The 23,103-nt window shown below is 47.1% G+C and overlaps 1 protein-coding gene across 1 annotated transcript in view; it reads left to right on the plus strand.

Moving 5' to 3' along the window:
- LMF1 (lipase maturation factor 1) overlaps nt 1-23,103 on the plus strand; it is a 150,481-nt gene that overhangs the window by 92,514 nt on the left and 34,864 nt on the right. The window contains exon 6 of the mRNA XM_081887507.1: nt 10,525-10,692. Coding sequence (XP_081743633.1) covers nt 10,525-10,692 — 168 coding nt within the window. The remainder of the gene's footprint in view (nt 1-10,524; nt 10,693-23,103) is intronic.

Consider the following 23,103-nt stretch of genomic DNA (forward strand, 5'->3'; position numbering starts at 1 on the left):
TGGCCAGCCCGATGCCCCAATGGGAAGCCCATGAGCAAGAACTGTTGCACACTCCACACTGTTGATACCCAGCAACTGATATTAGGAGAGCTTCTTGCCTCCAAGCAGCAAAGATGTAACATAGCCATTATGGCTAGTAGCCATCAACATAGCCTTTTTCTCCATGAATTTGCCTAATCCCTTTTTAAAGCCATCCAAGTTGGCGGCTGTCTCTGCCTCCTGTGGGGCCGAGTTAAACTATGTGCTGCAGAAAGAAGGACTTCCTTTTGTCTGTCTTGAACCTTCCAACATTGAGCTTCATTGAATGTCCCTGAGTTCTAGCACTATGAGAAACGGTGAAGGAATTTCTGTGTTGCTGTGTATTTGATATGTTTGGGGGGGGGAATAAAGAATTTTTTTTATTCCCCCCCCCAGGCAGGGGGCTGGCGCGGGGGAAGCCCAAGCTTCCCCGACCCCAGCCCCTAGAACAGCCTGCTATCCGCAAGCCTAGGGAGCCGCGCCGGTCTCCCCAGGCTTGCGGAGAGCTGCGCGAAGCCCAGGAGTGCTCTTCAGCGCACCCCAGGCTTCAGAGTGCAGGCAGCTCTACGCGCCCCTCGGCAGCCCGGCGTGAAGCCGCACCAGGCTCCCGAAGGTTGCGCAGAGCTGCGCGCCTCCCGGGAGTGCAGGCAGCTCTGCACGACCCTCTGGAGCCTGGCACGGCTTTGCGCCGGGCTCCAGAGGGTTGCGCAGGGCTTCGTAAAGCCTGGAGAGTGAGAGGAGTTGGTGCACATTGACCCCTCTCACTTTCCAGGCTTCAGTGAAAGCCTGTATTCGCCCCATAGGACGCACACACATTTCCCCTTCATTTTTGAAGGGGAAAAAGTGCGTCCTATAGGGCGAAAAATACGGTATATATGTCTGTATAATTTTTTTTGGGGGGAATGCATGCACACAGTAGCAAGATGGTGATGCTTAAGGCAGATGTGGATAGGAGAAGGCCTACAAGATACAGTGGTACCTCGGGTTAGAAACGCTTCAGGTTACAGACGCTTCAGGTTACAGACTCTACGAACCCAGAAATAGTACCTCGGGTTGAGAACAGAAATCGCACGGTGGCAGCAGGAGGCCCCATTAGCTAAAGTGGTACCTCCGGTTAAGAACAGTTTCAGGTTAAGAACGGACCTCCAGAATGAATTAAGTTCTTAACCAGAGGTACCACTGTACAAAAAAGGTCAAACATAGTAACCTAGATTTTGGGAAGAAGAGTGGGGGCATGTGTAGTGTGAGGGTGGCATCAGTGTGTATTTGTGTGCTCTGTGCATGTCTTGTGCCCACACACCATCTCCCCTGGTGGCTAGGTGTCCGCAGAAACATTTGAATCGTTTCTGTACCCTTTCACAAAATTCACATTTGTATATGCTTTTTTAAAAAATCCCAGAACACACATTTTTGGTATGGTACAACATTTTTCTGAGCTGTGTTGCAAAAGTTCGGAGAAGCACAAAATCAGAACTGGAGTATAACTGCATTATATCACTGTACTGGTAGTCCAGGAACTTTGCATGAGGTTGCATCACTTAAAAATGGCAGACCACATGAAATCATTGAGCACCATAATGTGAGATAATTGAGGTGGGAGGTTTTCCTGGAAACTCCCCCCCCCCCGCCGTGGGGTGTGTCCCCAAAGTCCATGTAACCCTTGATGGAAAAGCAAACGTGCTAAAACTCTGCTCAAACTGTCCATGATTAATCTTTATGAAACATTGCAATGGATGGCCTCTGTTTAGCTCAGTTGGTAGAGCAGGAGAGTCTTAATCTCTGGATCATGGGTTTGAGCCCCACGATGAATGGAAGACTCCTACATTGCAGGGAGGTTGGATTAGAATTATCCTTGTGGTCTCTTCCAACTCAGTGATTCTATGGCCAGGTTCATTTGAAATAACTGCCATGTTAGTGTGCTGGTGCTTGATTTTGTAGTGGATTTTCCCCCTTCTGTTTTATAGCTGAAATATTGAATAGCATTTTTGCCCCTCGCCCTATCGGCTGCGGCTTGCTTTTGAAGTGATTAATCCCTTGCTATTTAGGCATGGTGGCATATGCAGAAGTGTAGTGGTCTGTGGTTGCAGGGTCTTGAAGACCCGTTAGCTTTCTGCAGCAAGGTCCCTATCTTCAGAGTCCTTTAGCCACCCAGTTCAGCATGAAAGGGGAGTGGCTTGGCCCCTGAGGAAAAGGCTTCTCATCCTTTGTACTGAAGGAAGTGAGTCAGTCACTGAGGATTGGCTCCTAGGGTCACTCTGGAGAAGACACACAGGAAGAACACCAAAGAGTTGTGAACATTCAGGAACACTGACAACACAAGGGGCTCCAGTTTCAAGAGAATGATGTTCAAATTCTGCTACGCACAATGGAACTACAAGGAAGACACAACCTAAGTCAGTCCAAAAGATGATATTAGAGCACTCCAAATCATTTGCCCATGTCACTGCATAGAAAACACAACACGGGGATTCTGCACTTTTTCTGAATTTGCCACTACGCTATTGGGCATTATGTCACATCAAGTTGCTACTCTATGTTTCTTTGGTTTTTCATCTCTGCATTTTCCAAAGTAACTGCATGAGTTTCATATGCACCTAGCCCCAATAAAAACGACTTTAAAAAGAAAGGAAAGGGAGAAGGACATTCCTCCAGCCCTCAAAAATGATATTTCAATACCAAGTAGCATTTCTCCTGTTGGGCTATCTTGAGAAAGACCTACATGCAGAACCTTTCAGACAGGGGAGAGAACTTTATTGGCAAGGAAGTGGGGAACCCCCAGCCTTCCCCCGCCGCCGCTGCCCAGTTTGAAAGCATTCATTGGTGAAAGCAAGGAGGAGAACTGAAATGGCAAAAGTTGAGAAAACATAAATGTTTAAAAGGGGGAGTTGGGAAACAGATGAAGTCATTTCTTTACTCAGTATCTCCTTACATGAGCCTTAGGAAGGCTGGATACAATCTTAATTTATATGGGCCTCTATCTTTAAGGAAAGGTCCATCGTTTATGTTTCTGTGTTGTATCTAAGAGATCCATTGAAATGAATGGACCTGAGTAAGTTAGGTTCAGTCATTTCAGTGGGTCTGTTCTTAGTATAATGTAGTTGCAGACACTCAACAAACTAATTGCATGCTTAACTATGTTAATTTATATTGAATCCTTTTCTCATTCTAATGCAGATGTCTGTCATTAATTGTGTATTGATCGTCCCCACCCAACCCACCCTGTTCCCTTTCCCCTTTGAAATTGCATTTGCATTCACCCTTATTATTTATGAAATTACTTGTCCACCTCATCAACAATCAAGATGAACACTGTCTATAATAAGTGTTCTGACTTCTTTACGGCTGAGACTCCTAAAATAAGAACAGCCTTTAAAACTGCAAACAGGTAGCAACGCTCTTTTTAAAAAAAAGAAAATGTGACATATATAATATGCCAGTTGCAGCAGACTTATTTGAGAGAGATGATCTTAGATTTTAACGTGTGCCTCTTAAAATTAGACAGCCCTCCAGTGTTTGCCTTAGATCCACTCCCTCCAGCCCTCGAGCCGGCGTCTTTCATTCGAAAGTTGGCTTTAAAACGAAGCCGCGTCCCAGTTGAGGGAATTCACCGTTGAGCAAGGTAGAGAGCTCCTAGTGGCACAATTCGCTCTTTGTGGAACAGGCTTTATGAAAGATCTCACTGTTCCCCCCCCCCCCTCCCCACAACATCACTTTATTACACTCTTGGGTGAAAATTATCCAGACCCCAAAACGCCCTAATCTAAACACAGGCACGAGCCGTTAGCTTCCCTAAAGTAAACTCCCTCTGTCGACTCACTCCCACCACCGCCCCGTACCCGGTTTTTCTTTGGCCTGGTTCAATGTTCGTCATATTTATGACGGTACAAAAATAATCCTGACAGAATATAATGCTGGCTGCAAAGATGGCTTAGAGATGAACAAGAGGAGACCCTGGAAAGAAAAGTGGACCTGGGTGTTTCTGCAGGTTGGAATCAAGTTAATTTAGAAAGCGAGGGGTGAGATTTAAACCTCATTATTTCCTCATTCTTGCTAAGAGAGAAACAGTGAAAGTAAGGCCGAATGAAACAAATCTCCCAATTGCTTATTGTTTGGGGGCAAGGAAGGAGAGCATTTTCTTCCCCCACACATGCCGTCCACTTGGCCAGGTCCAGGGAGAAAAGTCCACGAGGCTCTTAGCTGGGTTATATCTCAAAGCCTTACCAAGTGTCAGGGCAGGACCCAAGGCCATGGCAGGGCCGTAGCTCAGTGGTAGAGCACCTGCTTTGCATGCAGAAGGTGCCAGGTTCGATCCCCATCATCTCCAGGTAGGGCTAGAGAAGACTCCCATATCAAAATCTAGAGAGCCACTGCAAGTCAGGGCAGACAGTGCTGACCTGGATGGACCAAAGGTCTGACTCAGTATAAAGCATCTTCTGTTCCTAGGGCCAGTTTCATACTGTCGGCTAATTGCACATCCCCTGCCCCTGTTCTCTTCTGTGCCTGGAAAGGTATCGGACATGTGACCTGTGCCATCATCCAAAGCAACTCATTCAGATTATTTATTTATTTATTTCATCAAAGCAATATCCTGTTTGATTGTTATAAACCCTAGCTACTTCAATGCAGTTTACAAAAAGAATAAAACTATGAAATTATTAGTTGAAAACAACCATTTAAAACCTTCAACAAGCAGTGCTGCATGTGACAAATGCAGGATGTCAGGAGTCTGAGGTATATCTGGTTAAATTCTGCTCCTAGTAGACTGAGTGGTCCAGGTCCTGATAGTGGGCTTCCCAGAAGATGCTGGACTCGATGAGCCACTGTGGCTCCAAGGCAGCAGGTTCTTCTCCTGTTCTTATGTCACTGGCCAGAGGATGCTGGATTTGAATGGTCTAACGAGGTTCTTGTCTTCTTATCACTGGAGGATACAAGGGGTAAGGTTACTATGGCGGCGCCCCTTCCATTGCTACCCCTCGGTCTGATTCCTCCCTTCTGCAAGGACTTCAGCATGGATCAAACATGTGACCTGGGCTGTGTTAGCTAACGCGGGGTCGACGGGGTGGGTGAAGGACCTGGAATGCAGAGCTATAATGTCCCTTCTCCCACCCGCGGCTGCTGCTGCCAACTCTTAAATATTTTGCAGGGATTCTGAACAAATAAATATCCTGAATGGAGCCATGGTTTTCTAATGTAATTTTAGCTCTGCGTTTCCCCAGGAATGCTCAGAATAAATAGGTAATATTTGCAAAGCAGCCTCCTCTGTTTCTGTTCAGAGTGGGGGCCACTGAGGCTCTTTTATGGTGCTGTAGCCATGTCACTAACTTGGGGTTTGGGGGCGGCGGGGAGCACATTGGAACAGGGGAAGCAGCCTTATACTGAGTCAGATCATTGGTCCACCTAGCTCAGTATTGTCTGCCCTGACTGGCAGTTGCTCTCCAGAGTTCCAGACAGGGAGTCTCTCCCAGCCCTACCTGGAGATGCCATCAAGCATTGAACCTGGAACCTTCTGCATGCTAGGCAGAGATGCTCTGCTGCAGAGCTCTGGCCCTTCCCAAGGAAATCGCTGTTGGCCGAGCAGTCCAGAGTTGGGGCGGAAATTCAGTTTGCATTTTCAGGCAAAACTGCCTAATTCACACATCCCAAAAACAAGCTGACAACTAAGACACAGCTGTCTTTTGTAATTTGCATGCATACAAATAATAATAATAATAATAATAATAATAATAATAATAATAATAATAATGAATTTTATTTATATCCCGCCCTCCCCAGCCGAAGCTGGGATCAGGGCGGCTAACAACAATCAAATGTTGCAATGCAATTCTGTAGCCCCAAATATGCATGCAAAAATGTGTATTTTGTAAGGGTGCATGTATCAGTGATGGTAGCATTCCATCAGGCAAGACTAGATACAAAACTCTCTATATTATGAGAAACGGAAACAGTGGTATCTCGGGTTACAGACACTTCAGGTTACAGACGCTTCAGGTTACAGACTCTGCTAACCCAGAAATAGTACCTCAGTTTAAGAACTTTGCTTCAGGATGAGAACAGAAATCGTGCGGCGGCAGCGGGAGGCCCCATTACCTAAAGTGGTGCTTCAGGTTAAGTACAGTTTCAGGTTAAGAACGGACCTCCGGAACTAATTCAGTTCTTAACCACTGTACTACAATGCTCACAATTTTTTTATGAGAACTTTTTTTAAAAAGGTGGAAAAGGCAGATGTGCTTAAATGAGAGATTGGCCTCTTCCACACACCCACTTGTCCCATGCTTGGAAAACGCAGGTTTCAGGGGTTTTCTGATTACCCCACTTCTTTCTCTGGGAAAACCCGCTCTTTGCCACTGAAAACCTGATTGACGTTTGCTTCGAGTGGGTTTTCCTGGAGAGAAAGCAGCAGAGAAAGCAGAAGTGTGGACAAGCCCAAAGATGGAGAAGAACAGAAGCTGTGACAGATTCAGCCACTCTCTGGTGGACACTAACCAGCCTCCATTAAGCTCTTCCAAATCTCATTAAGGTTTCGGCACAGGAGGTACACCTTCCACTGAAATCAGCAGGCCTCTCGATCACGATCAAATGGTCGCCCTCCTGTTCCCCAATCACATTTGCCGCTCAATATAAAATGCATCGTAGTGCAGAAAAGGGATCTGTTCCTCGTTTTAAAATGAAGAGCTTTGTAGAAACAAGGCCGAGGGAATGGGTTAAAAATGAACCAGCAAAATCCACTCCTCTCCCCACACTGCTTCCCAAGCCTTGCCTTCTATACTGGGGAAATATATATATATATCTGGTGTACATCTGAAGTTTATTTCAGTCCTTGGGGAAAGTGGCGCGGCGCTACGTCTCTAGTAAATTGCCGGCGTTTTACGGTCGCGCAGGCACCCGAGCCAAACAGACATCGCCTTGGCTCGTTCGCCCGTCTCAGGGTGGGCAGAGTCTGGCATGTTTTCCTCCGAATTGAAGAGTGTCATTGATGGGGTTGCGGGGGGGGGGGGAGTTTCAGTGCAGCCAAAGCTTGTAAGGTAACTTTTAAAAATTTCAAATTAAAGCTCTCTAGGGATGTAATTATTTTGATGTTTCATTACGGAAGAACCGCCCCCGCCCCTCCTCCTTGCAACCTGAAATTTAGGTCCTTGTGTGCTTTCATCCAGGCAGTGGAGTTTCACATTTTTAAACTTTTATGGGACATACTTATTTATTGCTGGGGGGGGGGGGGTCCAAAAAAAAAGTGGGTTGAAAGGGAGATATATTTAGCCTTTGCTACTGTATGTACTTGCCGCCCATAAGAGATTTGCACCCAGGTGTGTACACTGCAAATCAGGCTTGAGTGTGTGCACTGTTGTATCTACACATACCTGGGCATGAGGACATATTACCGTATTTCTCGCTCTATAGGGCGCACCCAACCATAGGACGCAACTTGTTTTAGAGGGGGAGAACAAGAAAAAAAAAATCTCCCCCTCTCTGCTCAGCGCCCCTTCAGTGAAGCCGCAGGAGAAACGGAGCCCCTTCCATTTCTCCTCCCGCTTGGCTGAAGGGGCGCTGCGCAGCTCTCCCTCTCTGCTGAAGCCAGGAGAGTCTTGCTCTCCCGGTTTCAGCAAAAGGAACCCGAAGCCTCCGGAGCGCAGCGAGACCTCCCACTGCGCACTGGAGGCTTCAGGCAGCTATCCCTGAAGCCTGGGGTGTGAGAGGGGTCGGTGCGCACCGACCCCTCTCGCTCTCCAGGCTTCAGCGAAAGCAACATGAAGCCTCCGTAGCGCTGAGGGAGCGCTCCCTCTGCGCTTCGGAGGCTTCGCGTTGCTATCGCTGAAGCAAAGAAGCCTGCATTTGCTCCATAGGACGCACACACATTTCCCCTTAATTTTTGGAGGGGGAAAAGTGCATCCTATAGAGCGAAAAATACTGTAAGTCATGGCAAATGAACCTGCAGGGGTGCTGTGTGAATCTGTTAACATGTCAGAAGCTGCACAGGTAGCTTGGTAAAACCTAGGCACTCTCCTAAGAAGTTAAGGGCAGTATTGCCCTAAGCTTGACCAACCAAATGCGGACGAGGCTTTGCTCCGTGGTGTTCTTTTCTTGCAGAACTGAGGCACGCACACCAGCCTTGAAAATCAACCCACAACACTTGCTAGTCCAGCAAAACACTGCCTTCGCCTGTGTACCCACCCATATACCTGCATCCTATGCTTTGAATCACATCCGTGGCTAACGGGAGCCCAGCTGCCTTTGGTTATCAAGAGCTATCCTGCCTGATCACCTGAAGATCCATAGAATTGTAGAGCTGGAAGGCATTCCAAGAGTCTAATCCAATCCCCTGCAACAGAACGTGCATTTCAAGCGCCTTAATACTTTGTCCTGCATGGACAAGAGAAGGTGCTCCACCCCTGCCCCCCCCCCCCGGTTTGGAAGGAAAATATATTTCCTCCCATCTTGGAATCGCGGCATAGAGCTTCTGCCCAGTCTCGCTAACTCAGACTAACTCAAACCAGCTCCCGTCCGAGGGAGGGCCTCTGGAAACCTATAGGTTCTCTGACCCCGGATGCAGGAATCCCCTGACCTCCTGCCCCCTTGGTGTAGGGGTTTGGCAAAGCACCGTGACCCCGTGGCTTGCTCCATCCTGCCCCAGTGTCAGCGGAAGGAAGGATGCGGTATTCTGTCCCGAGGGAATTCCAGCCGGCTCGAAAGCGTATAAAGCAACAGTATGATTAATTCCAGCTTTGCTAATAAGGACTTGCATTAGTTACAGTGTTTGGCAGCCGGGATGATCCTTCGTAATCATATTCCCCCTCGTGGTGTTTGTAATTTTGTGTGTGTGTGTATTTTTGACTATTGTTGTTATTGATGTTTTAGCTGCAAACAGTTTAAAGATGTGTTGCGTCTCCTTCAATTATCGTCGGCTTTCCAGGCCATCTCTGCGTGGCTGTCAGGGATTCTTTAAAAAACAAAAACACTGGGGATGAATAGTGCCTGTGTTAGATACGCTAAGATGAATTCCTCTCGACTTCTTGTTGTTGTTTGTTTGCTTTTAATTGCTCCGCTCTTTTTTCCAGCGCTGCATGATTCATGTTTGAGTTCTTGGTTTGAGGCCAGATTACATATCTTGTCATGTTTACTTCCAGTATCTGAAAGCAAACATCCCCTGCAAACCCCTGAACTCACTCGCTCACGGAGAGCCGGAGTATTGGATGCCGTCATGGGGTTGTATCTTGTATTAATCCTTCTCAGAGTAGACCCACTGGAATTAATGGGCATGGCTAAATTAGAGTTATTAATTTTAATAGGCCTACCCTGAGTAAAGCTTAGTCAGAGACAGGCCTTTATTTGTTGCTTAGAATCATAACATTGTAGAGTTGGAAGGGACTCGGATCATCTAGTTCAGTGGTTCTCAACCTATGGGTCCCCAGATGTTGTTGGACTACAACTCCCATCATCCCTGAACTCTAGCCTTGCTAGCTAGGGGTGATGGGAGTTTTAGTTCAACAACATCTGGGGACCCACAGGTTGAGAAAGGCTAATCCAGTTCAACCCCCACTGCAGTACAAAAATATGCAGCTGTACCATCTGAGGATTGAATCTGCAACCTTGGCGTTTAGCCTGGCTGGCATCCCTTTCGTTCACTCAGCAGCCTCAATAGTCTCCCCAGAAATGGTAACAGACCTACAGGCTCCTATTTTGACTTCTGGCTGATTCTGACCTCCTGAAGTGGCAGCATGTGGGCTCCCCTTCATATCATAGGGTGGCTTTATTGTATATTTTAGCGATGGGTGTCCTTAACGTGTTGCTGGAATTGTTTTATTGCGTATTTTCATTGCACATGGATATTTTATAACAAATTTTATTCTTACGAACTGCTTAGAAGCAGAATGTTACTGGTAGGCAAATTTTATAATTGTTGCACTAAGTAGAATTATATTGCTGTTGCTGCTGTTAAATTTATTATCAATCCTTCGCCAGCAAGTCCCAAGGGAGGTTATGGCAATTAAAAAAAAAATGAACTAAAAACAGCTACAACAGATCAATTAAGAAATATATGAATGAATAAATAAAGTAATAATAGCAATGGTAATTTAAATTGTGTACAGTGGTACCTCAGGTTAAGAACTTAATTCATTCTGGAGGTCCATTCTTAACCTGAAGCACCACTTTAGCTAATGGGGCATCCCGCTACTGCTGTGCAATTTCTGTTCTCATCCTGAAACAAAGTTCTTAACCCGAAGTACTATTTCTGGGTTAGCGGAGTCTGTAACCTGAAGCGTCTGTAACCTGAAGAGTCTGTAACCCGAGGTACCACTGTACTAATGGATATAAATTAGTAACTAATAATGATGTGGCTCTCTCCCTCATTTCTGGTACACTTCTCTGAGGAAAAGGGGTCTAGGTGCAGTTGCAGCAAGAGAGATGTGCTAACTGACTAATCAGGAGAGAAGTGGCGCGAATGTCTGGTTTTGGGGGGGTGATCCTCTCCCCGACTGACGTCTGTCTGTGTTCCTTTTCTGCCCCTTTCAGACCCAGCCTGTGCCCAACCCCATCTCCTACTATATGCATCGTTCGCCATGGTGGTTCCACCAGTTCGAAACGCTCTTCAACCACTTCATTGAGCTGGCTGTGCCGTTCCTCATCTTCCTTGGGCGACGCCTGTGCCTCGTTCATGGGATCCTGCAGATCCTCTTCCAGGTGAGACCTGATTTTCAACCTGAAAGCCAATCCTTATTCGGGGGGGGGGGGGAGCCTTGCCCTTGTTGCCACCAGACTCTTCCTTTTAAAACAAAAACAACAGCAACACCCCAAATGTCTAGTATTTGGGTGGGGAACCACAGTAATCAAATTCTGCCTTCTGCGACTCTTCACCTGGCCCTCAGAATATTTATTTATTTTCATTCTGCATTATGCAACCTATACTGATATTATACAAAAGTAACAATAGCAGTAATAAAGAACAACAGACTAAAATTATCAAATTAAATTAAATCCAATTGTCTCGGATAACGTTCAGTCCCTAGGCTTCCTTCCTTCCAAGAAGCAGCTTACAAGACCCGAAAAGGGATAGATGTAGCATCATAAAATTGTAGAGTTGGGGGGGGGGACCCCAGGGGTTATTTATTCCAACCCCCTGCAACAGACAGACCAGTATGAGCCTGTTCTGTGCCAGCTTCACCAGTGCTTACTTTTTTAAAAAAAACATCAGTTTTTATTAGTTTTCATACATATATAATACATTATTCAACTTAACCAAACAATTGTTTTGTAATTTCCTCTTGGCTTCTCTCCGTTTCCGTTTCATGTTTGTTAAACCACTTGTTGCATTCTGCTGCTTATATATAGTAGCATATTATCACATTGTTACCTTTCTTGTTCTCTCTAATTGCATTGTATATGTTTATTTAAACCCTGCCAAAGAATCCATACTTTTACATTGTTTCTGCAAATATGTTAGGAAAGGTTCCCATTCTTTTCCAAAGTCGCTATTATCTTTTTCACGCAGTTTGTCTGTCAATTTTGCTAATTCTTCATATTCCATCAACTTTTCATGCCATTGTTCTTTGGATGGGTTTTTTTTTTGTGCTATTAATATTCTTGCTGCTGTTGTTGCATACATAAAGAGTGTTCTCAATTCTTTCTTCACATCTTGTCCTAAAATACCCAACAGAAAAGCTTCTGGTTTCTTTACAAATGTTATTTTAAACATTTATTTCAATCCATTATAAATCATTTCCCAACCATTTTTTACAATCTTACATTCCCACCACATATGGTAAAACATCCCTTCCTTTTCTTTACATCTCCAGCAAATCTTTTGTTCTGTTTTATACATCTTTGCTAATTTAACTGGTGTGGTATACCACCTATACATCATTTTCATGCAATTCTCTTTTATTAAGGTGTTTACTTATAGGCTTGTTCTGTTTAGTTTGGATTTTCCACAAGAGAGCATGAAAAATGTTGTGTAAATTGTATGCTTTTTTGTATCTTTTTAATGCATCAGAATAACAGTGCTGCTTTGCAAGATCTGGAGAAGTACATAAAGACTGGTGATAGTTATATTTTGATGGACAAGTAGTTTTGGGGGACATTAATTCTGGTCTTCAACAGAAAGTGTACCAGTTAGATTACTCCTCCGTCCCTAGATCTGAGCTGTGTAGACTTGAGCTGCCATTTCCTGAATTCTCATAACTTAAATCCTTATTTTTTAAAGTGTATTTAAAGCTACCTCCTTAATGAAATGTTAGCTTTCTGCTTCCGTTTATGACTCACACGACTTCTGTGTCGCCTCTGAGCCGTGCAGTAGCAGCGGAGGCTTTTATGGTAGTACACATGCTGTATAAATGGGAGAGCAGCTTGCTATAAACTCTGTGTGCAAACCGTAAAAATGCTGGTTGAGTTTTTTAAAGGCTGACATGTGAGCAAGGAAGAAACATATCACCCAGTCTGGATAGACTACCATATCTGGCCAGTTTGCCCCTCTTTCTGGGGAAAAGCCACGGCTCAATGACAGAGCATCTGCTTTGCATGCAAAAGGTCCAGGTTCAATTCTCCAGCACCGCCAGGTAGGGATGGGAGAAGACTCTGGAAGGCCTCTGCCAGTCAGTGTACACAAAATGGAGCTAGACGAACCAATGGTCTGACTTAAGTATATGGAAATTTCCCATGTTACTATTTATGCCTTTGTTCAAAACCACGAGGACCAGAATCTTAGATGAAACATCTGCTTTGCATGCAAAAGGTCCCAGGTTCAATCCTCAGCATCTCCAGGTAGGGCTGGCGAAAGAGACTCCCTGTCCAAGAGTGCCACTGCCCATCGGTATAGACAGCACTGAGAAAGATCAAGCAATGATCTGACTAGGCATAAGGCAGCTTCCTATGTTGAGTTGCGGGTTGCAATTTTCCAAGCCGCAATGTGTTCTGCTGTGTTAGGTGTCAGGTTTCTCCCTCACCTCCCTACCTGAGAGTGACGTTGGTGATGGTGTGTAGCATCGTCAGCGGGGATGTCACTTTGCAGAATAACGAACTCTCATCTGTCGTGCTTAGATGATATCAGTTACAAGGAAGTAACAGCAACGTTGATATTCAAAACAGATGGGAGGGAGACCTGGAAACACATCAGCCATTCATACTTTAGCTGTTATTATCAGTGTTCTTCTAGGAGAATTGGTTACCCTAAATGACCTTGGTTCATTTGGTCCAGTACTATTTACTGCAGCCTCCCCCAACCTGGATCTTTGGACTTCAATTCCCACCAACCCTAGCCAGCATCACCATTTCAGACTACAACTCCCATAAGCCCCAGCCATAGGAGGAGGAGGAGGCGGCTGGTGGAAGTTGTAGTCCAAAACACCCAGAGGACATCATATTGGGGAAAGCTGGCCTATTGTAACTGGCAAAGACTTTTCAAGGTGCCAGAAAAGGGACTTTGATAGCTCTGTTGCCTTCTGATCCCTTGAAACAAAGGTTTCAGGACTGGAGCTAGAGCCTTTCTACTTCTTTGTATGCATGCATGGGCAGTTGAAGCTAAAATATCCCACAAGCCTGCATGCAGTCCAAAGATGTCCTCTATATATTCCATCAACAAAATAAATGCAACAAAACCCTTAAGCTGCTGTGCAACAATTTCTTTGCTGCATCAGGGAGGAGAGGATTTCACAAGTGCTAACCAAGTAGCCAGTGCATCCCAGAAAAGGAAATTATGTACAATAACCGACTCATAATGACCTATTGTTAAATACATTCCTCTTATTGCCCTTTAATTGACATTTTATGGACAGTTTGCAATTACTGACTGACTTTCTTTCCCAAAGGAGTCTAAGCAAGGAGAACAAATCCCAGCATAATAGCCCACTCTTTTGCCGTTAAAGGATTTTGAAAAACACACACACACACACTGTTTATTTAATATTTACTGTTCTTTCCTTCATTCAAAATGACTTTTATTGACAATACTCCTGCTCTGCAAAGGAAGCAATAAAGTTTAATGTCGATATCCCACTTAAATGTGCTTTTCAAGATTTTAATTGACATTACATGCAAGGTTTTATTAGACATTTTTATAATTGTTATTGGAGTCATGGTGGCTAGGCTCTGTTAACTACGTTTCTCTAGATTAACCACCAGGCCCAGAGACAATTAGCTGTGTCCGAGCTCCCGTTCTCCCCTCTCCAAAATTAAAGGAGGGGAAGGTTGGGGTGGGGGGAGAGTTCTGACTGCTACAATATTTGTTGTGTGAAACGAGTTTAAGGGGAGCTTACCCGTCCCACTGCTTGCTGCCTTCCTTTTGCAATCTGCCTCCCAACCCTTTTCCCCCACCAGAGGCAAACATGAATTTGGAACCCCCTATTCCCTGCCAAATTACTAGTTCAAGAAAACAGAACTGCGGTGACTCAGATTTTGCTGAGAGTCATGCTAGGAAGATACATATCTTTGTGATTCATAAACACGAGGACAACTTTCTGACAAGTAAGAGCTATTCGACAGTGAGAGAGACTCCCTCAGAAGGTGGTGGCCTCTCCTTCCTTGGAGGTTTTTAAGCAGAGGTTGGATGGCCATCTGTCATGGATGCTTTAGCTGAGATCCTGCAATGCAGGGGAGTCGCAATAGATCGCACCCAACTCTACAATTCTGTGATTCTTTGTCCAAACCATTTGATCTCTTTGGGGAAGGATTGTTTTTTTCCAGGCTTTCTGCTCATGTTCAGCTTTCAGTGGGGTCCTCAGTGATATGATCCTCCTATGGTTTATGGTGTCAAGGATGGGACTTGCTGGGCAGGGACCCCATTGGTTGCATTTATAGTCCACCTTTCCTTCAAGGAGCTTGAGGTGCTGGCACACACAGTTCTCTCCCAGATCAAAACACCTGTCAACATTTTGTGTTTCTGGATAGGCTTGCCTAAACAAAAATGTTTTCAGCAGGTGCCGAAAAGAACACAGAAAAGGTGCCGATAGGTGCCGCCACACCAGTGCAGGTGCCGACACACCAAAATATCCGTTTCTTACAACTGTGGGACAAGTATTACTGTATATGGCGCCTGTAACTGCCCCAGTTCTGCAGACTGAGGTGGTTGAGTGGCCATATATGGGTTAAGGCAGGCATGGCCAAATTTGGCCCTCCAGCTGTTTTGGGACTACAATTCCCATCATCCCTGACCACTGGTCCTGTTAGCTAGGGATGATGGGAGTTGTAGTCCCAAAACAGCTGGAGGGCCAAGTTTGACCATGCCTGGGTTAAGGTGATCTCTCAGGTCCCAAGTTGTTAAGGGCTTGATATACTCATAGAATCGCCGTGAATTTGGCCTTGTAGCAAATCATCAAATGGGGCAGATCTTTGACTTATGTGCTGCCAGAGACTCACTCTTGTCAGCACCAATGCTGGAGCATCCTGCAGTAACTGCATCTTCAAGCACAAGGGAAGCCCCACATAGAGCGCATTGTCTTGAATTACAGTCATTGATTCCTTTTAACGATCAAGGTATTTTCTAGCACAGATGAGGACAGAAAGGAGAAAGGGCATGTTCCAGCCAAGCCCCTCAGCCCCTTCCCTCACCCCTGGCAAAGGGTTCATCATCCAGTAGCACAACTGCCTCTTCCGGTGGCCAGGAGCCAGGTGCAGCTGCCAGAAGTGGCTGGCATGCTGGTCTGGCTTCAGCCAACTGCCTCTCACATATTCCTGCAGTGCTGACAGCTCAGGGGAAGGTGGAGGGAAGAGAAGATTTTTTTTCAAAAAAAAGAAAGGGAAAGAAAGAATCACCACTTACTGGATTTTAGTGCTAACTTTCTAAATAGGTAGGAAAGTGATATTTTAACATTTGCAGCTCGAGGGGCAGGGAGACAGCTTTTGCCAGCTCATTGCAGTGAGGAGATTCCAAAAGGGTTGTCCTGTGAGCCTGTTGGAGTAAAAACTATCAAGAAAAATTGTGGCAGATTCAGTTTCTGTGGGCAATGTCAGCTCCAGTGCCTTGCTAGCTTTTTCAGCCTTTTACTACCAGTGAGGACCTTTGGTTGCTTTTGCTGGAAGTTAATCAGCTGCATTTTAAAGGCACCCAGTCACCTTTTGCAGTGTCTTGATCAGGGATGGACAAATGTGTCACCTTTAATGTTTCTCAGCTTCTCATTTTTCTAATATTAGGCCTCATCTGCACTATACGTTTAAAGCACTATCATATCACTTTATGCAGACATGGCTTCCCCCAAAGAATCCTGGCAACTATCGTTGGTTAAAAGTACTGAGAGCTGTTAGGAGACCCTATTCCCCTCACAGAACTACAAATCTAGTGAGTTTCCTGGGGTTGATTGCTAAACTACCCTGCCACATTTCCATGTCAGTTTGTGTTTTTAAAAAAGGGCATGGAAGAACTCCTCTTGAAAATTCATCAGCTGTTTGCATTTCTCTTAATATTCTTGAGTCGAATCTTGCTTAACCTCAGGTTAAGTACTTAATTTGTTCCGGAGGTCTGTTCTTAACCTGAAACTGTTCTTAACCTGAAGCACCACTTTAGCTAATGGGGCCTCCTGCTGCTGCCACACCACCAGAGCACGATTTCTGTTCTCATCCTGAAGCAAAGTTCTTAACCCAAGGTATTATTTCTGGGTTAGCGGAGTCTGTAACCTGAAGCGTATGTAACCTGAAGCGTATGTAACCTGAAGCGTATGTAACCTGAAGCGTATGTAACCCAAGGTACTACTGTATTGCAAAGCAGTTCTCTTAATTCATTTTTTTGTATGTTGCCTTAATGAATACATATGTGATTGTGCACACACATTTTCCCCTAATATGCATTCCCCAATATGCACATTTTTGGGTGGGCAAAATACATCTCATTATTTGAGAAAGGCCAGATTCCAGAGGGTTCCTGCGTTTCAGTTCGCTTACTATTTTGGCTCCTGTGAATTACGTACATGGGTTTGTATTGAAATGCTAATAAAACCAAAATCCCTCCCATTCCTACTCTTGATGCCAAGTTCAGACTTTCAAAGAAGACTATGTGCCTATGGGACCAGAAGGCCTAATGTTGAGCTTTTCAATGCCTACTTGAAGCATACTAGTCGTTTAGCTTTGTGAGGGTTTTCACATTGTACGTGTTAGTTAAGAATGTCAGAAGAGCCCTTGCTGCCGTCAGGCCAATGGCCCAGCTACTCTATCATCCTGTTCTCATTGTGGCCAAGCAGATGCCCCATTGGGAAACCACAAGCAGGACCTAAGCACAAGAGCAACTCTCCCCTCCTGTGACTTCCAGCCACTGATAAGGAAGAGAAATAATCCGGGCATCCGTAGGGCCCTCCATGTTTAACTTGAGAGGAGGCCCTGTATGTTTTCTTGGGTGGGGGATGCTCACCTGGGCAGAAAGTTTCCACTTCAGCTCTCTTTCAGTGGATTAGGGAAGCCATAGTGGGACGCGGGTGGCGCTTGGGTCGCCGGTGGCGCTGTGGGTTAAACCACAGAGCCTAGGGCTTGCCGATCAGAAGGTCGGTGGTTTGAATCCCCACGACGGGGTGAGCTCCCGTTGCTCGGTCCCTGCTCCTGCCATTCTAGCAGTTTGAAAGCACATTAAAGTGCAAGTAGATAAGTCGGTACCGCTCCGGCGGGAAGGTAAACGGCATTTCCGTGCGCTGCTCTGGTTCGCCAGAAGCAGCTTAGTCATGCTGGCCACATGACCCGGAAGCTGTACGCTGGCTCCCTCGGCCAATAAAGTGAGATGAGCGCCGCAACCTCAGAGTCATCCGCGACTGGACCTAATGGTCAGGGGTCCCTTTACCTTTAGTGCAAGCCTATTGGGCTCTGCTGAAGGTGTCTCCCCAGGTTGACAGCTCATTCTCTGCAAGGTGCAGCTCTCTGCACTGCACACCCCATGGTGGACATTTGCAGGGTAGCTACGTGGGCCTCGCTGCACATCTCTGCCACGGGTTGGGCTTTGCCTTCCATGAGCGAAGTAGAAGGGCTGAGCTGGAAGCTTCACGAAGCTGCTTCCCTGTGTCGGCTGCACGATTCCCTCTCCACCCAGCGTGCGGCTTTCCAGGTCCTGGCAGTGCCGCCATGCCAGGCGTCGGGTTTGCGAGGGGAGTTTGGGCAGCACCCAAGAGCTCTTTCCTCGGGGCGCGGAGAGAGAGTTGTGCCGCACACGTTGTTCCAATGTGGCCAAGTTCTGAAGGAGCTGGTGGAAAGCTCTCTCGATAGAGAGGGAGGGAGAGGTCTTGCAGACGGAACCAGTCAGGAAACCAGCGGGCAGCTACTCTGCAATGCTTCCCTCCCCCAGCAAATCTCCCCTTGTATGGATGCCAACATGTGCCAGCCTGCAGGCTACAAGGGACGCACAACAGAACTTGTACCTGACTCCTTCAGGCCAGACAACATTGAAATTTGAGTCTGGTGGAGAAAAGTCACTTTCTCAGGAGGGCAGAGCTGAAATGTCCACATTGTACTTTTACTCCTGCAAGGGGGGGGAGTTGTGTGGAGTGGGGAGGTGGAGACTACGTTGGCTCTCACTTTCTCTTGGTTCCCCCCGCTGGGTGGAGGATCGCTGTATCCGCTCCAGCTCTTTCGGATTCCGCCAAGCTGCTCTCTCGAGGCCAAGATCTTTGGGTCGGAGAAGCCATGACAGCTCACCAAGCTTGCTCAGTCCTTGGCAGCCAACGTCTCTGCTGCCGTCTCCATCACTGCTGACTGCGGCTGAGCATTAGGGCCAGGTGGGGGCTGCCCTGTGCCCTGTCTCAGAGACCCGTGTGCGCCGTGTTTGTTCTCAGGATCCCTCAGGTTGGCAGGGAGATGGTCCTGGCTCTCTTTGGGAGAGCCAGTGTGGTGTAGTGGTTAAGAGCGATAGACTCGTAATCTGGGGAACCGGGTTCACTTCCCCGCTCCTCCACATGCAGCTGCTGGGTGACCTTGGGCTAGTCACACTTCTCTGAAGTCTCTCAGCCCCACTCACCTCACAGAGTGTTTGTTGTGGGGGAGGAAGGGAAAGGAGAATGTTAGCCGCTTTGAGACTCCTTCGGGTAGTGATAAAGCAGGATATCAAATCCAAACTCCTCCTCCTCCTCTTCTTCTTCTTCTTCTTCTTTGCCTCTGGGAAACACGCAAACAGGATTTGAACATAACATCGCTCTCCCTTCCTGTGGCTTCCAGCAATGGGTATTCAGAAGCATTGCTGCCTCTGACTGTGGAGGCAGGGCAGAGCCACGCTGGCTTGATAGCTGTGTCCATCCCATGAGTTTGTCCAGTAAAGCCATCCTTGATGTTGGCCATCACTGCTCCTGTGGGAGCGAGTTCCAAGGTTTAACTACGAGCTGTGTGAAGAAATACCACTGGCAAAGAACCCCCTCACTGATCTGCCGATGGATGGCCATCTCGGCTTACAGCCAACTTGAAATGTGGAAGTCTTTTGGTGGGATTTCCCACTGGGGCAGCTAGTTGGTCACTATGAGAACAGGAGGCTGGACTAGATGGGCCCTTGGTCTGATCCAGCAGGCTCTTCTTAGGTCCTTACGTTTTGCAAATCAGTCAGTGGGCTTCCTTATCAGTTTCTGTGCTCACATAATTCAAGGCAGACTTTGGATTGGATTGGCACAGCAAGCATCCTAGGTGGGTGGTGTGCTGAGCTGTGTTCTAAAGATGCCCTTATGAGCCCCGGGTGCCTTCATTAAGGGCAATTCTCTCTTTCAAACGAAGCTTAGGTAGCCCATTCCACTTCCTCCCCCCTCCCCCGGGTCCTCAAAAAAGGAGAAATTCTACAGCTTGGGAAGGAGCCCAGGATTGCAGTTGAAATTCTGAAGTCACCCCTTCAGGTTTATTCCTGGCAAGGGGGACGCAGAGCCGTGTTACTTGACATGTTGAGTCTGGCACCTGCTTCCCATAAATCCCTAACAATGCTGAAAAGTTAACCGGCTCTCTGAGGCCTCGTTTGCACTTAGGTGGTCAGCCTGGGCCTGGCAGGGCTAGAATACTTCAGATTTCACGTGGGGCAAGCAGAGATCAAAAAGCTGCTCAGCACACACAAAATTCTCTCCTCCATTGAAAACAGGCCTGTCAGGGATCTGGGTTCTAGTCAGGACCTTCCCCCTGACATGCTTGCTTTCTGTGTGCAGGGATGTCTTGATTTACTGACTGACGTCATACGAGACACCCCCCCCCCCAGCTGCAGTCTGACACGGAAGGGCTGTAGCTCAGCAGAAGAGCTACTGTTCTGCATGCAGACGACTCCATGTTCAAATCCCCAGCGGCATCTCCTGGTAGAGTCAGATCCAGGATCATCTCTGCCTGAAACCTGGAGAGCCACTGCCAGGCAGTGTAAACAATACTGGGCTGGGTGGACCAGTGGTCTCACTTGATATAAAGTAGCTTCCTATGTCATACCATCCAACTTTTTTGGATCTGAAACTGGGACGTGCGTCTTCTGTGGTGGGCTACCAGGTGCGTCACACGACCTGTGCTGCTCTCTAGGTCCTCCCAAATGCACATTTTGGGGCACCATGCAAGATCACGGCCCTCCAAAAAGCACTTTTCCAGGGTTATAGTGCAGCCCGAGAGCATGCGAGATTGCAGCAAAATGGCTGCCAAGATCTCACATGAGAAAACAGGATGTCCCATTTTTTTCCTGGGGCACTTTTGTACATAAGCCATTCTTGGAGACTTTGTTGACTGAAGTGCAGGGCACAAATGTTCTAAATAAATTAATCGGCTACAATCCTGAAGTTGTATTATTGGATTGTTAAAGTTCTTGGTTTCTTATTATTACTATTTTGTACATACTTCCCCACTTCTTTTCAGCTCTGTGAGCAAAATGAACCCCCTCCCCAATTTGGGAGACCTTGCCTGAGGAGCTGGCCTCCCATGCCTCCTTCCAAGGCCCCCCAAAACTCCCACCGCAGTCCTGCAATTTTATTTGACACTTTGCAGTGCCGAATTGTACAACGGCAAACTCGGCTCTTGGCCCCGATGGGCTGAGCTTGTTAAACTTGTACCGCTTGGCAAGCTTGTTTGTGAGGGGAAGCGTTAGGCGGGCGCCAGAAAGGAAGGACAAAGCCACCTGATGGAGCTGGCAGGTACTTCCCGTCTGGCAAAGGGTGCCAACTGGTTTCTGCTGCCAAACATTGAAAGAAAAGAGTTGAGTCAAATTGGCTTCAGCAAGGAGGGAAGGGCTGAGTGGTAGAGCAGCTGCTATGCATGCAGAAGGTCCAGGCTCAACACCTGACGTCTCTAGGTAGAGGTGGGAAAAGACTCTGTTTTGGAATCCTGAAGAGCTGCTGCCAGTCAGTGTAGACAGTACTGAGTTAGATGGATCAATTAGTCCAAAGAGGGCAGGGCAAGGCACAGCACCCTGTCAACTTTTAAGGAGAGGGCTGCTTTGGAATCTTCATAGTTATTACCTTTGCTGTTGGAGGCAATGTAGATCAGGGAATGGCTGGATGATGAGTGGTGGGAGGCACCAGCTGGGAAATCCTCAAGGGAAACCCCAGAGGAGGAAGGCTCAGAGCCTGGGGGTTGGTAGTGGGACACAAAGGAGAGATCAGGTCCTCTCTTAGAGGGGGAAGAGTGGGATGCTGAAAGGGCAACAGGACTGAGTGATCAGGGAGAGCCTGTGACAGGGAGCAGTCTCAGCTCAGAGGCTGAAGCAGAGGAGAGGGGTCTAGAGACTACAGAAGAATACAGAGAGCCTGCCTCTCCAACTGCGACAAGCTCCTCTCCCCTCTTGTCTCCAAGGATGCACAGAGTGATGCATAGAGCAGGCCAAAGGTACACTAAGTGATGCCCAGGTGCAGTTTGAGACTGCTTGGGAAACATCCAGCAGAGGAGGAGCCTTCACTGGTGTAGCATGGGGGGAAGAAGAAGAAGAAGAGTTTGGATTTGATATCCCGCTTTATCACTACCCGAAGGAGTCTCAAAGCGGCTAACATTCTCCTTTCCCTTCCTCCCCCACAAGAAACACTCTGTGAGGTGAGTGGGGCTGAGAGACTTCAAAGAAGTGTGACTGGCCCAAGGTCACCCAGCAGCTGCATGTGGAGGAGCGGAGACGCGAACCCGGTTCACCAGATTACGAGTCTACCACTCTTAACCACTACACCACACTAGAAGGCCAAAGGGGCGGTTGCCCTGGGCGCAAAATTGTTAGGGGCACAAAATTTCAACACCCGGTGCTGCGTCAGTACAGCTGCATGCTTCCGTTGCTGGGCCTTGTTGAAAACGGCTTCTGCATGTAAATCAGGAAGGATCTCTGCAGCTGCAATCTCCTGGGTGATGCGGACACCCTTAGACAGTTGAATGTGCATGTGTACTCTGTCAGTTTCTCTCCCGCCCACCCCCTTCACGTGGCCCCGGGTGCTGGCAACCCATGCTATGCCACTGGGAGCCTTCAAGAGGGTTGAAGGTAGTCCTGGCAACGGGACTGTTAGTCCTGGCAACTGCTCCAGAGGGCAAGGCTTACTGAGAGTGTCTCTGGCTGTATGTACGTTGCCTTGAATAAAAAGTTAACTTCACCAACAACCGGCTTTGCTTTTTCGGCTTACTTGCATCTGACTCCAGCCCTGACATTGTGCTTCTGCATACCAGGTGCTGGAAGGGGTGCGGGGAAGTTCTGCTGCAGTTCTGCTTGTATCTGATTGGCCGCTGTGGATACAGGATGCTGGATTGGATAGGCCACTGGCCTGATCCACCAGGGCTCTCCTTAGGTTCAGTGCATGGAGCTTGAAACTTAACACAGCTTGCCTTTGTTCGCCCTGCGGATGCTGGCTGGTATTAGTTCGCCAACACACGGGTTATATTTTGCAGTAGTCAAGGAGGTGGCGACGGTGAGGGAGACGGCCCTCTCCTGTTGGCCGAACGAGCGCATTTAATTACCTGCTGCTGCTTCAGAGTTCCCTCCCCCCTCCACACCACCCCTAATTTATTTTTCAATCATTTAAAAGTGTCTCCCCTCCCTGGTGCCGTAAACTCTATTTTGACTGTGGCTGCAAGATCCCCTTTGGGCGTCAATCAAATTGTACCGAACTACCCCCCCCCCACCTCTCCCCATACGTTGCTGGTTTCTCTCAAAATAAACCTGCCCCTGGCTTTTGACAAGCTCTAATGAAAAACAAATTGTTATATTACTTAAAAAAATAATTTGAAGGA

This window comes from Podarcis melisellensis (assembly GCF_964234715.1).
Source record: "Podarcis melisellensis genome assembly, chromosome: 14".
Taxonomy (NCBI): Eukaryota; Metazoa; Chordata; class Lepidosauria; order Squamata; family Lacertidae; genus Podarcis; species Podarcis melisellensis.